This window comes from Phaseolus vulgaris, chromosome 10 (genome assembly GCF_000499845.2).
Source record: "Phaseolus vulgaris cultivar G19833 chromosome 10, P. vulgaris v2.0, whole genome shotgun sequence".
Lineage (NCBI taxonomy): Eukaryota > Viridiplantae > Streptophyta > Magnoliopsida > Fabales > Fabaceae > Phaseolus > Phaseolus vulgaris.
Window position 1 is genome coordinate 20604672 of NC_023750.2, and position 14438 is coordinate 20619109.

The 14438-nt window shown below is 52.5% G+C and overlaps 1 protein-coding gene across 1 annotated transcript; it reads left to right on the plus strand.

Annotated features, from left to right (window-relative positions):
- The first annotated feature begins 13156 nt into the window (after positions 1 to 13156).
- LOC137816489 (proline-rich receptor-like protein kinase PERK9) lies at positions 13157 to 14216 on the plus strand. Its single transcript, XM_068619645.1, has 2 exons — positions 13157 to 13280; positions 13480 to 14216. Exons 1-2 carry the CDS (start codon positions 13157 to 13159, stop codon positions 14214 to 14216), a joined length of 861 nt encoding a protein of 286 aa, XP_068475746.1.
- Positions 14217 to 14438: the final 222 nt, after the last annotated feature.

The following is a 14438-nucleotide window of genomic DNA, read 5'->3' on the forward strand; positions in this document are numbered from 1 at the left end:
CATGCACACTTCTTGACCACCCGCCTTTCTCTTGTCCACGTCATCACACCCGATGACCTGATCGGTACATAAGCTGCGATTTGTCCAGCAAAAAGACTAAGAAGTTGAAACTTCGGCGACCTACATGGCTTTGCGCGCTAACGCCCACGCTATTTACTGATTTGACACTTCACCAACCCCCTCCCGTTAACTGACACGTGGACTTATCAACGGCTATCATTCACTGTCGTTTGCACTTCTTGTAACGTTCGAAACTCTTAAAATTCTCGCGCCACTTCACTGTTCCATTATCTTCTTCTTCATTCTCAAACTTTCAAAGCACCTTAGCGAACGCTTCATCTCCCTCAAACACCTTTTCTCTCGAAGCATCTTCGATCATCAAAAGGTAACATTTTTACTTCCCCCACTGATACTTGCTGCATTTTGATCGGTTTGCATCATCCATTAACTGTCTTGATCCGATCGGTCATCGGTCGCAGATGACGTCAGCAGTAGAGAACCACGTGGGCCACTCACAGGGTGACACGTGGACCAGGTGACAAAGAGACAAGGGAGACGATCGCCAAGAGAGGTGATCGGGAGGTCCGTAACCCTAAACCACCGACAGATCAGGCGGCATAGAGGTCAGTGGACAGATCATCCAGAACGGTGATCGGTGGTCAGTACCCAAGAGACCACCAGCAGACCAGTTCTCAGACTAACGCCTGGGAGCAGAACGCGAGAGGCAGACAGAGCACTGATCAGTCTTCGGTGCATAGTCATCGGGGTCTCGTGTTACACGCAGTTAAACTGGGACTGAGGTTCCCAGCGAGAGCGTTACGCATGGACCTCGCATGAGCACATCCCAGGGAATCATGCACGAGAGTGGCCTGAGGGAACTAGTAAACCAGTCAGTGACTGGTGATTCCCTCAACCCATTACGTGCGTGACACTGTGAAGGGTAAGATGTATACGCAGAGAGCAAAGATCGGTGAGTGTGCCTAGACCAGCCACACCTGACGTTCTCCTGAGAGTACACACTTACACAGTTGAGAGAGATATCCTTCGTTACTCCGCAAGGGCATAACTTAGGCACACAAAGAGAAGCGCCAGAGCCCCTCCAGTAAGCGACGCGTGTGTGGTTAGATGTGAGTTGAAGGCCTCCACGTGTCGCCATCTGAGAGGAGCGCGGTCCAGACAAAAGTGCACTCCGTACCATCAAAGGTACAGACAGGCGCAGCCAAGCGCAGAGACGCGCAGAAATGCACAGACTCTCACGCTCCCCACTGCTGATTCTGAAGGTACACTTTCTCTGAAAAGCATAACAGGGTTCTGACACATGCCAGAAAAGCATAACAGAATTCTGTTATGCCCAGAAGCAGGGAAGGAGACATAAAAGAGAGAATCAGGGTGAGAGTGAGGGATACGAAAAACAGGGAGCAAGAGTTTTTCACACACACTACTAGTTTTATAGTCTTTGGTGGTTCTGTGGACTAACTTGATCATCGGAGTGCAAACGGCCGCTAGAGGCGCCGTCTGTGTGTTTTGCAGGCCACGTTTGGAGAAGCAAGAGAAGGTTCTGAGGGTGATTCTGCAGAAGACGCAGTCGCGTAGACAGGGCAGAGAGTGCTACGAAGCGATTCCTCCACGTTCGAGTTGCCGGCAGGATCATTTGGCGCCCACCGTGGGGCTCGAGTGAATCGTTGTCCCGTATATACCACAGTTTTAAAGCTTACCAGAGTTTTATCAGTTTCCTTGATAGAGAAAGATGCCTAGAAACAGACAACCATCACCTGCGCCATCCGCTGACGAAGGAGCTGTGACGATGGCGCAGGTCCTGGAAATGGTGCGCACGCTGCAGGATAACGCCGCAGCGTCAAAGGTTGAACAAGAGAGGATGCAGACGGAGTTAGCTGCGTCGCAAAGCAGGAACGACGAGCTGAATCGCGTCAATGAGGAGTTGAGAAGGACGCTGCAGGCGCAGAGGGAACACATGGTTGACGAAAGGGTGTCTAGGCAGCCCTCACCTCCAAGAGCGTTCCCCATGCCATTCTCTCCTGAGATCATGGGAACCATGGTGCCTCCCAACCTGGTGGGGGTGAAGGCATCGTTCAAGGGGGTAGAAGACCGGGAGGCGCATCTGACGGCGTTCGACACCCAGATGATGTTGTCTGGGGGTTCAGACGCTGTCTACTGCAAAATTTTTATGAGTACGCTCAGCGGAATCGCCATGGAGTGGTTCGTGAGCCTACCAGAAGGACATATCACGTCTTTCTCTCAGTTCTCGAAGCTCTTCACTGAACAATACATCGTCAACAAGGCACCTGCAGTGGTGTCCTACGATCTGTTCGACGTGCGCCAATACCAGGGGGAGTCGCTGAAGGACTACCTCAACCGCTTTGGGGCACAAGTGGTTAGATTGCCCAGCAAAGATGAAGATATGCTGGTGCACGCGTTTAAGAAGGGAGTGCTGCCTGGCCCCTTCAGCGAATCTCTCATCAGGAGCCATCCCAACACCTTTGCAGAGATCCGACGACGTGCGGTGGCGCACATAGTGGCAGAAACAGAGGTTTCTGAGAAGAGAGGAAATGCTGCACCACCAAGACCGCGTGGAGGGCAAGGAAAGCCACAGTAAGCAAGGGTGCATGAGGCCAAGGAGGGGAAGAAGGTGCGGGAAAAACCTCGTCCCTATGCACCAGGCAAAGACCAGAGCAGGGGGCGTGCAAGGGAGAATAACGCACCCCCGAGATACAACTTCATGGTGGGATTGGCGGATCTCATCGCCCTTCCTGCTATAGCCGCAAGACTACGAGTACCAGAGAAGACAGATAAGGTACTTGGAAGGAAGAAGAATGAATGGTGTGAGTTTCATCAGGCCTTTGGCCATACACTTCATTCCTGTTTGGCGCTGGGACACCAACTGGCAGAGTTGGTGAAGTCTGGTTTTCTAGCAGATTACCTGCGTGAGCCGCAGGGTGATCGCGCGTCAGGATCTCAGACTGGAGAACAGCAGCATGAAGTCCCTGTGCATGGGGAAGTGCAGACGATCGCGGGAGGCTTCTCTGGTGGGGGATGCACAGCTTCACAGAGAAGGAGATACGCTCGTTCGGTGATGGCGGTAGATGCGGGGTAAATGAGAGTCATTACCCTGAAGTGGACATCATCTTCAATAAAGCTGATCTACGGGACGTTGTCCCGCACGACAACGACCCTGTGGTCATTTCTCTCATCACTGCGGGAAGGCGAGTGCACCGAGTACTCGTAGAACAAGGAAGTTCGGCAGACGTCATGTTCTGGTCAACATTCAACAAGTTACAGTTGTCCCCTGACCAGCTAAGACCGTATACTGGTTGTCTCTACGGTTTTGCAGGAGATCAGGTAGAGGTGCGGGGATACATCGAGCTGAGGACAACGTTCACTGACGGAACGACAGCCCGCACTGAAAAGATAAAGTACCTGGTGGTGAACGCCCCTTCTGCGTACAATGTCTTGTTGGGGAGGCCAACACTCAATAGACTGGGCGCAATACCATCGACGAGGCATATGAAGTTGAAGCTGCCGTCGATGGAGGAGACCGTGATAACCATCAAGTCGGATCAGGCTGAGGCAAGACGCTGTTATGAGAACAGCTTGAAGCAAAAGAGAAGTGTGTGCCACGTCACCACAAAACCACCACCAGGCGTGCGCGAAGAGCGATCGGTGGTCAGGGAGACACAGGGCGCTCAGATGATGGAGGATGCTGCGGTGGGGGGCTCCCAGGTAGCCCAAGTCGAAGAAGAAGAGGAAGGCGCGATCACTCCTCGCGAGTCAGGGATCGCGAGGGCGGTCATCGCCAGTGAGAGAAGGCCCCACCCAGTTGAAGGATGGGTCGAAGCGGACGTCGGGGGAAGAAAGTTCAAGTTAGGGGGATCCCTCGTTGAAGAAGAGAGAAGGCTGATCATGGGTGTGATTGAGAAGCACATGAATGCCTTTGCATGGTCAGCATCCGACATGCCAGGAATCGACCCCGATTTCCTCTGCCATCGTCTGTCGATGGACCCTATGGTTCGACCTGTGCGACAGAGGCGAAGGAAATTCAACGAGGAGAAGAGGAAGGTGATCCACGACGAAGCGCAGAAGCTCCTTGCCGCAGGGCACATCAGAGAAATCCAGTACCCCGAGTGGCTAGCGAATGTGGTACTGGTTCAAAAGGCAAGCGGCAAGTGGAGAATGTGCGTGGACTTCACTGACCTCAACAAGGCGTGCCCCAAGGATTCTTACCCCTTACCCAGTATAGATGCTCTAGTTGATAGCGCCTCGGGGGGAAAGCTACTCAACTTCTTGGACGCTTTCTCGGGGTATAACCAGATCAGGATGCACCCAATGGATGAATGCAAGACTGTGTTTATGACGGAACGGTCGTGCTGCTATTGCTACAAGGTCATGCCATTCGGGTTAAAGAATGCGGGGGCTACCTACCAGCGGCTCATGGACAGGGTGCTCTCGCCCATGCTGGGAAGGAACGTACACGCCTATGTAGATGATATGGTGGTTACGTCCGAAGAGAAGAAGCATCATGCAGCTGATCTGGAAGAGCTATTCACCACCATTGCCAAGTACAGGCTGAAGCTCAACCCTGAGAAATGCATTTTCGGTGTGGAGGCTGGGAAGTTCTTGGGCTTCCTCTTGACAGAGCGGGGAATCGAAGCTAACCCAGAGAAGTGTGCGGCGATCGTGGCAATGAGGAGCCCAACGACGGTGAAGGAGGTGCAGCAGCTCACCGGTCGCTTGGCAGCTCTGTCCCGGTTTATGTCCGCTGGAGGGGAGAAAGGTCACCCGTACTTCCAGTGTCTCAAACGCAACAGCAGATTTCTCTGGACACAGGAGTGCGAGGAGGCCTTCATCAAGTTAAAGGGGTATCTGGCGAGCCCACCAGTCTTGCGAAAACCCCAGGTAGGCATCCCTCTTCGTCTATATTTTGCTGTGACGGAGAGAGCAGTCAGCTCAGTCCTGGTGCAAGAGCAGGACCAGGCCCAAAGGCCTGTTTACTTCGTGAGTAAAGTGCTGCAAGGCCCTGAAACAAGGTACCAAGCCCTCGAGAAGGCTGCTCTGGCGGTGGTGTTTTCAGCCAGAAGACTCAGGCATTACTTCCACAGCTTCACAGTGGTGGTGATGACTGATCTGCCTATCCAGAACGTATTGAAGAAACCTGATGTAGCAGGCAGGATGGTCAAATGGGCGGTAGAATTGTCAGAATTTGATATTCAGTACGAGCCCCGAGGACCGATCAAGGGGCAGGTGTTCGCGGACTTTGTAGTCGAGCTGTCATCGATCGCGACACTTGCAGAAGGGCTAGATTTCCGATGGGTGTTATCGGTGGATGGCTCCTCTAATCAGCAGGGAAGCGGCGCTGGAGTCATCCTGGAAGGACCAAACGGGGTACTGATCGAGCAGTCCCTCCGCTTTGCCTTCAAAGCTAGCAACAATCAGGCGGAGTATGAAGCCCTGATCGCAGGAATGTTGCTAGCAAGAGAAATGGGAGCAAGAAATCTGCTGGCCAAGAGCGACTCTTTACTGGTCACCGGGCAGGTTACGGGGGAGTTCCAAGCAAAGGATCCCCAGATGGCAGCCTACTTGGAGTATGTGCAACTCCTGAAGACGTCCTTCGCCGAGTTTGAGTTAGTGCACGTGCCAAGAGAGCAAAATGCCAGAGCAGACCTGCTTGCCAAGCTGGCTAGCTCAGGCAAAGGGGGAAAGCAGAGGACCGTCATTCAGGAGACCCTGAAGGTGCCGCGCGCGTTCGTATCAGACAACCAGGTGGTTCATGTATACAAGTCAATGGAGCGTCTAACGATCGGTCATCGGTCGTTGACCCAAGAAACGCTGAGAGCACCGAGGGTGAGATCGCGACCGTCAAAGACCGATGAGTCGATGGAGGTCCATGCGGAGAAGGAACCCGACACCTGGATGACGCCATACCAGCTATACTTAGAAGATGGTGTACTCCCGCTCGATCTGGCAGAGGCAAAAAGAATAAAGAAGGGTTCAAGTAAGTTTACTCTTATAGATGGAAGCCTATTTAGATTTGGATTTTCTCACCCTGTGCTGATCTGTGTGCACGGCGAGCAATGCACCAGACTCATGTCTGAGCTGCACGAGGGGGTGTGCGGAAGCCACGTAGGTGGTCGCGCTTTGGCAAGTAGAGTACTCCGCGCGGGGTACTACTGGCCAAGGCTGAAGGAAGATTGCATAAGGTTTGCTCAGCGATGCAAACAGTGTCAACTGCATGCAGACTGGCACAAGGCACCCCCTGAGGAGTTGAGGTCCATCCATAGCCCGTGGCCATTCCATACATGGGGGATTGACATCCTAGGACCCTTTCCCCTGGCGACAAGGCAGATGAAGTTCCTCATCGTGGCCATCGAGTACTTCACCAAGTGGGTGGAGGCAGAGCCAGTCGCGCACATCACCGCACAGAAAGTCGAGCACTTCGTCTGGAAGAACATCGTCTGCCGTTTCGGAATACCCAAGAGGTTGGTCTCCGACAATGGCACCCAGTTCATGAGTCATCAGCTAAGGAAGATGTGTGAAGAGCTAAAGATACAGCAGGTTTTTGCTTCAGTGGAACACCCACAAACCAATGGGCAGGTGGAGTCAGCAAATCGAGTACTGCTCAGGGGGCTGAAGCGAAGACTAGACAAGGCCAAAGGAGGCTGGGCAGAGGAGGTCCCCAGAATTGTATGGTCTTATCATACCACCCCACAGTCCAGCACCCATGAGACACCCTTCAGCCTTGTCTATGGGACAGACGCCATGATTCCTGTGGAGATACAGGAGAGTTCCCCCAGATTCTTGAACTTCGTTGCTGAAGAGTCCAATGAAGAGCGTAAGGTGAATCTGGACCTGCTAGACGAAGTGCGAGAAGAGGCCAGAGTCAGTGCTGAAGCCGTGAAGAGAAGAGTAGAGCGGAGGCACAACTCTAAAGTGAGGCCCAGGCGCTTCCAGGAAGGTGATCTGGTGATGAGAAAGGCGCATCAGAATGACATGCAGAACAAGTTGTCCCCAAAGTGGACAGGCCCGTACAGAGTGGTGGAAACATTGGAGAACGGAGCCTATCGCCTAGAGACTTTGGAGGGAGGAGCAATCCCCAGAACGTGGAACGCCACCCATTTAAAATTTTATTTCCGTTAAAGTTGTACAGTAATGGCGTTCTCGCGCTAAAAGTTACATGCTTTGTATGTGGTGGAAACAGTTGAACAGATGAGGGGGCACTCTTTTCCCTAAGGAGGGTTTTTAACGAGGCCACCCAATTAAAGAAAAAAAGAAAAAATTTCCAGCATATCAAGCGTGCTCAAGCATTAAAGTTAAAATCCTCCTTGCCCCAGGTGCAAGTGCAGGTGATTGGTTAGGCCTTACTTGCCCTAGGCGCAAGTACTGGCACCGATCTAAGTCTTCCTCACCCCAGGTGTGAGCGCAAGTAGTTAAGGGCTTGAAAAGCCAGAGGTGCTAGTAAGACCTAGAGAGGGGAAGGAAAGATTTTGACAAGGTCCTTACCCACTTGGCATACACCAATATTGGCCCAGTAAGGCTCTTAGTCCGAAACCCTTCTCACCCCAGGAGTGAGGCAGGGAATGAGCGACTCAACCCGCCAAAGGGTGATGACCTTGGGGAAAGTAAGAGGGGTTAGCGAGAAACAATTTTCTTTCCCCAAGACGAGGCATCACCTTGAGCGATCGATGTCAAAGTCCTCTATGCACTTAGCGCTAGAGCGACAGAGAAGCTAAGTAAAGACTAAAGAACGATCACTGATGAGTCGTCAGTGATTGGCTAGTGGTGCAAAGCAGCGCACGAGGACTGTTAAACACCAAGCTAAGGGAACAGCTAGTCGTGACTAAGTAGAGGCCCAGAATAAGGGAGGCAGACCGCGCTGGGCCTAAGCTGGTTGACACTTGGTCGTGTGCAAAGTGAAAGACAAAGCTTGAGATCGCGCTGAACTTAAGCTAGCTAACAGTTAGTCGCGCGCATAAAGAAAAGCGAAGCAAAGGGGCAAGAGAAGAAACTTATGCAAGAAAAGAAGCATTGAGATATTATATTCACAGTCAAGTCTTATACAATTTTGAAGTTCAAAGAAAAATTGTGCAGAAGTGAAAATTTGCAAGAAGGAGAAAGGTTTAAGGGGAAGGAGGGAGGAGCTTTCCGTCCACCACTTCATGATAGATGCTGAACTGCGAGAGGTCCAGGTCTGGGAGAACGCATCTGACTTGCTCGAGTGCTAGCTCGAATCCATCAGTGAGGGCATCAGCACCCACGTTCATCAAGTCAGCCTTCTCTGCCTCCAGTTTTTGCTTTGAGGCCTCCGCAGCATCCCTCTCAGTGGTCACGGCAGCAAGGGAGGAGGCAGCTTCAGACAGTTTGCCCACCACCTCCTCAAGTTTCTTCTCCCCAGCAGCAGCTGCTTCTTTGGTGGACTCGAGCTCCCCCACTAGCTGAGTGTTCAGTTGGCGCAGGGAGGAAGTCTCGGCCCTAAGCTCCACCACCGCGCAGTCCAAAGAGCTCACCGTCTGCCCCATCAAGATCTCCGTCTTGATGGTCTCTTGGACCTGCGCTATGTATTCCCTCCTAGCCTTCTCCACCATGCCTCGCATCAGTTCAACGGACCCTTGAGCAGCTTCGAAGTCACTTCGCAGTGACTCCATGTCGTGCTCAAGCTCCTTCACCCTCTTCTCCAGGGCTATTTGCTTGCGATGCTGGGTGGAGAACTCCAGAGAGAGCACTACCTGCCTTGCCAGGTGCATGTCCACCTCATCACCATTCCACTCGACGAGCTCCCGGTTGCTTATGAGCTGTCGAACCAGGGTGATGACCCTGCTGAAATTCTCGTGGGTGGCCCCAGAAGCGCTTGGGCGCGAGCTAGACCCACCACATTCAGCGGTGGCGGTAGGGATTGGCAGCAGTGGTGGTGGTGCACCCCCAGTTTGGGCAGAAGCGCCCCCAGCAGGATGAGCGGATGGACCAGGTGATTGGCCTGCTGGGGGGGAAGATGGCAGTTTGGTAGTTGGAGGCAACTGCTGGCCTGGAGAAGGAAGGTTGGTGGGCTATGAGGCAGTTTGAGCGCAGGGAGGAGGGGAAGACCCTTCCTCTACTTCCACCACCTCAATCTCTCCAGGCTGGAGAGATGAGGCCCCCTCAACTGCTGCTCTCTTCCTCTGGCGGTGTACAAGAGGAGAGGCTGAGCTTTCCTCTTCAGTTGAAGCAGCAGCAGCAGATGAAGTGGAAGCCTTCACCAGCCTTTTCCTTTTCTTCCCTTGCTCGGGGCCTTCAGCTGGCGCGACCGAGAGTGGAGGGGCTGCAATGGGCTCAGTTGTAGAAGAAGAGGAGCCAGTGCCCTTGGCTCCCCTACGTTTGGCAAGCTCCAGTAAAGCTAGCCTCCTGTCCTTCCCCGACATTGAGTCTGCATAGATGAAAAAAGGAAGAGTTAGATGACCAAGGTATGCAAGTAAGTTAAAAAACACATAAAAGCATGCATGAAAAGGTGCAGGTATCCTAAGAGGGGAAAGAAGAGCTACCTATATACTTTTTTAAGGCCACCAGGAGCAGCCCGCATAGCTCACGCTCATAGGGGGCCATAGCTTCGAGGTCCCTGGATTTCTTGAATTCAACTCCAGGAACCCAGTAGAGGGGGTACCCCTCGAGCAGATTTGGACTTTGAGGGGGAGCAGATATCATGTAGAATCTGCCCTTCCAATCTTTGAAGGATTGCTGGTACAGGCCCAGGAGCACCCGTCCAGCAACCCCGTTCAGGCTGACCCAGGACCTGTCCCCAGGGTTCTTCGCTTCGAAGAAGTAGAGGAACACGTCCACGGAGGCGTTGTGCCCGAAATAGCTGCAGAGGATATGAAATGCCCGAATGAAGGCCCAGGCATTTGGATGGAGTTGGCAAGGCGCGACGTTTAACTCCATCATCAGCTCCTTTTCGAAGAAAGTGAAAGGGAGGCGTAGCTTCAACCTCTTGAAAATAGCGGAGTAGACGAAGACGAAGGGCACCCCATTGGTGGCCCTGTCATCCGCGCAGATAGGCATTCCTCGAGGAGGAATGCGGATTTGGATGTTGAAGTCATTCTCCCTGTCGATGGAGCAGGAAGGCTCATCGGGGTTGCGACTTAGCAGGGACGTGAGATGACCCTTGGGCAGCAGGGTGGAGGTTTCAGCGAGCAATTCCAGGGGAGCCCATTCGTAGACTCTGGCATTGTCGTGGTAGGAGGTAGCCACAGGCGGTGGTGGAGCTGGCGCACTCGCGGAAGGCTGTGCACCAGAGGATGGGGCAATGATGCGCGCAGTTTGTTTCAAGCGAGCCATCGTGAGATAGCTGCAAATGGAGAAAAAACGAAAAAGTCAGAATGAATGGAAGAAGAGGGAATGATGAATGTTTCGGTGAAAACAGAGAGGGGAAAGGAGAAGGAGATGCCCAGGTGAAAAGAGAAAGAAGAAGAAGCAGAAGTCAGAGTGAGGGCATGAAAAAACCCTAGCGCGGGTTCGAGAGAGGGAAATAGAGAAGATGAATGCATGATAACCAGAGTGATAAATGCAATCGGTAAAGATGACCAAAAAGGGGCCAGGGAGAAGAAAAACCATACCTTTGGATGATCGCAAGAGATTGGGAAGCAGAGAATTTGAAGAAAGATGGGTGCGCAGAGGAGAAGTTCGCAGAGAGTATGGGAGTCGAATGAAGAAGATGAAGGAACAGTGAAAGGGCGCGCCAATTTGAATAAGAGAAGCGCTAGCGACACACCACGCTGGCCGTCGATGGGGCCACGTGTCGCGAGATTAAGGAAGGAAGTCCAAACGTTAAAAAGTAGCACGTGAGGTGGCACGTGATGCGGTCCCACTTGCCACGTGGACCAAAGGCACGACCACTTAGTCTCTTCGCCGAGAATGAGTTCACGACTCGAGACTGGGGGACTTGTGATCCGATCGGTCATCGGTCGCAGATGACGTCAGCAGTAGAGAACCACGTGGGCCACTCACAGGGTGACACGTGGACCAGGTGACAAAGAGACAAGGGAGACGATCGCCAAGAGAGGTGATCGGGGGGTCCGTAACCCTAAACCACCGACAGATCAGGCGGCATAGAGGTCAGTGGACAGATCATCCAGAACGGTGATCGGTGGTCAGTACCCAAGAGACCACCAGCAGACCAGTTCTCAGACTAACGCCTGGGAGCAGAACGCGAGAGGCAGACAGAGCACTAATCAGTCTTCGGTGCATAGTCATCGGGGTCTCGTGTTACACGCAGTTAAACTGGGACTGAGGTTCCCAGCGAGAGCGTTACGCATGGACCTCGCATGAGCACATCCCAGGGAATCATGCACGAGAGTGGCCTGAGGGAACTAGTAAACCAGTCAGTGACTGGTGATTCCCTCAACCCATTACGTGCGTGACACTGTGAAGGGTAAGATGTATACGCAGAGAGCAACGATCGGTGAGTGTGCCTAGACCAGCCACACCTGACGTTCTCCTGAGAGTACACACTTACACAGTTGAGAGAGATATCCTTCGTTACTCCGCAAGGGCATAACTTAGGCACACAAAGAGAAGCGCCAGAGCCCCTCCAGTAAGCGACGCGTGTGTGGTTAGATGTGAGTTGAAGGCCTCCACGTGTCGCCATCTGAGAGGAGCGCGGTCCAGACAAAAGTGCACTCCGTACCATCAAAGGTACAGACAGGCGCAGCCAAGCGCAGAGACGCGCAGACATGCATAGACTCTCACGTTCCCCACTGCTGATTCTGAAGGTACGCTTTCTCTGAAAAGCATAACAGGGTTCTGACACATGCCAGAAAAGCATAACAGAATTCTGTTATGCCCAGAAGCAGGGAAAGAGACATAAAAGAGAGAATCAGGGTGAGAGTGAGGGATACAAAAAACAGGGAGCAAGAGTTTTTCACACACACTACTAGTTTTCTAGTCTTTGGTGGTTCTGTGGACTAACTTGATCGTCGGAGTGCAAACGGCCGCTAGAGGCGCCGTCTGTGTGTTTTGCAGGCCACGTTTGGAGAAGCAAGAGAAGGTTCTGAGGGTGATTCTGCAGAAGACGCAGTCGTGTAGACAGGGCAGAGAGTGCTACGAAGCGATTCCTCCACGTTCGAGTTGCCGGCAGGATCATGTCTGGAGCATACGTTGTGGGCTGTTTGTTCTCTGTTTTGCTTTTTCTGCGTTTAGGTTTTTTTCTTCTCTGCGAGCCCCCCTTGTTCATGTTTTTTTTTCGTTTTTCAATCGAGTCATTCTGTTTATCAACCTTCCACTCTTCCCTTTTTCATCTTCTTTTCTTCTTCTTTGCAGTTCTCCTGATGGCTCGTACAAGAATCACACCAAACCCGCTGCCTCTTCTCGAAACCCACCTCCAAAAACACGCAGACTCCCTTCATCAGGAAACCCCTCCTCATCTCGTAACCCACCTAGGGATCCCAGCATCCCTTCAAGCCGGGCTAAGAGACCTGCACCTTCTCGACCCAACCAGCCGCGACCAAAGCCGCCATAAACTAGTGCCACTGTACGCCCCACCCTTGACTACAAACTACTATACCCTTGGGCTCCTCCAGCCTTGCTGAGTGAGACCTCCTCTATTAACACTGAAGCAGATGTCCTTCGTTTGAAGGGAGGAGACAAGACCCACCTTTCCTTTAGTAAGGAACATGATGACAAGGTGGCCGTTCGCCCTTGCCTTCCTGGAGAACCTATCTGCACTGACAATGAAGGGAACGACGGCCACCCCTTTTGCTTCGTCTACACAACTGTATTCAAAAAGGTCAAGCTCAGATTCCCCTTTACTCGCTATGAGAGGGAGCTGCTGACTGAGCTTGACATTGCCCCCGCCCAGCTGCACCCCAACAGTTGGGTGTTCGTCAGGGCATACCAAATCATCTGCTTACACCTAGGCCACCCAGCCTCTGTAGATGTATTCCTGTTTCTGTTCGAGGCCAAGAACCCAGGGGATCGTCTGTGGGTGAGCCTTAATGGTATTGCTAGGTGATCCATCCTCTCAATCCTCCAGCAATCCTACAAAGACTGGAAGGGCAAGTTTGTCCGTGTGTGCTGCAACGATCGGGACCCTACCCTTCTTAATGGATTCCCCTTGTACTGGGTTAACAAGGGGAAGAAGGAGTCCAAGGACAATTTTCGGAAGGCTAGGAGTCCAGAGAAAATGGGGGAGCTTGACAAAGACTTGTGCAACTTCTGGAAAGAAGTTGCCTCCTCCAACATCACTTTGGCCACCTTCTCAATCATCAAGTTCGAATTCGCTGAAAGTCAACTAGACTTTCACAGAGGTTTGCCCTCCCTTCTTCTCCGAATTTCTCTTTCTGTGTTAAGTCCACTTTACTCTTTATCAAATTTGTTTGCGTTACATTGATCTGCACTCGTTCTTGGTTGTTTGATTCATGCACCAGCATTCCCATTGCTTGCTTTCCTATGCATTATTAATTGCTTGGACTGGATTGATTGGCAAACAGTGATCTCTTTGTGCAGATACGATGTTGGGGAAGGAGCACATGGCTAGGCTACGCTCTATAGTCAAACTTCACAAACTCGCGGCAGTCTCTCAAACCGTCCCGAATTCAGTTGCAGAAGCTGCTGCCGCCCTGGGCGAGTCCCCTCCAGTGGGCTCACCTTTCCCTGCCACTCTTCCTGCCCCTGAGAGGAAAAAGCTACCACCAAAAAGGGCCAAGAGGAAGAATCCTACAGTGCTATCGGACGAAGAAGAGGACGAGAGCACTGAGGATGGGCTTGTTTGCAAAAGGAAAAGAGCAACCACAACTGAGCCGCCAGCAGTTGAAAACACAAGCCCAGACTATGCAGAGAACCCCCCCAGCGCCTCCACACCCTTTGAGAGCGCTGGGGATGCTCTCCCATCAAACACCTCGGCTGCTGAGGGCGCTCAAGAGCAAGTTGTGGGCGCTCAATCATCCCCCCAACCTGCAGTGGAGCCAACCATCTCACCACCGCACCCTGATGCTCCCCTCGCCATCCAAGCTTATGAGGGTGGTGGTGAGAACCAACCCTCAACAACTCCTCCAATCCCGACTCTCCCAACCCTCGTTGAGGAAGTCTTGAAGGCCCACGCCGCTCATCTTAGCGCCATAACTGCTGAGTGCATGGAGAAACGTCTTCACAAGATGATGGACGAGGCTCTAAGGGACTCCTTGAGCCAATACGAGTTCGACAACCGCTTTCAACGGGAGGAAGCTAGCACTGCGAGGGCCTAAGTCCAAAAACTTAAGTGTGATATGACGATGAGGGGACTGGAGTTTTCACGGTTGGAGAACGCCCTGAGGGACGAGCTGCGGAGCGAACGTAAAAGCAGCGCTGAGCTACGCCAAAAGCTTAATGCCAAACTCTTAAAGGCCGTAAACTCGAGAGCAGGCTCGTGCCTCAGAGGGAAAAGATAGCTGACTTGGAGGGGGCCCTCAAGGCTAACCAGGCCCACA

Coding starts and splice junctions, on each gene's coding strand:
- LOC137816489 (XM_068619645.1), top strand. CDS start 13,157: ATGGGGGAGCTTGACAAAGACTTGTGCAACTTCTGGAAAGAAGTTGCC. Junction 13,281..13,479: donor TCAACTAGACTTTCACAGAG/GTTTGCCCTCCC, acceptor CTCTTTGTGCAG/ATACGATGTTGGGGAAGGAG.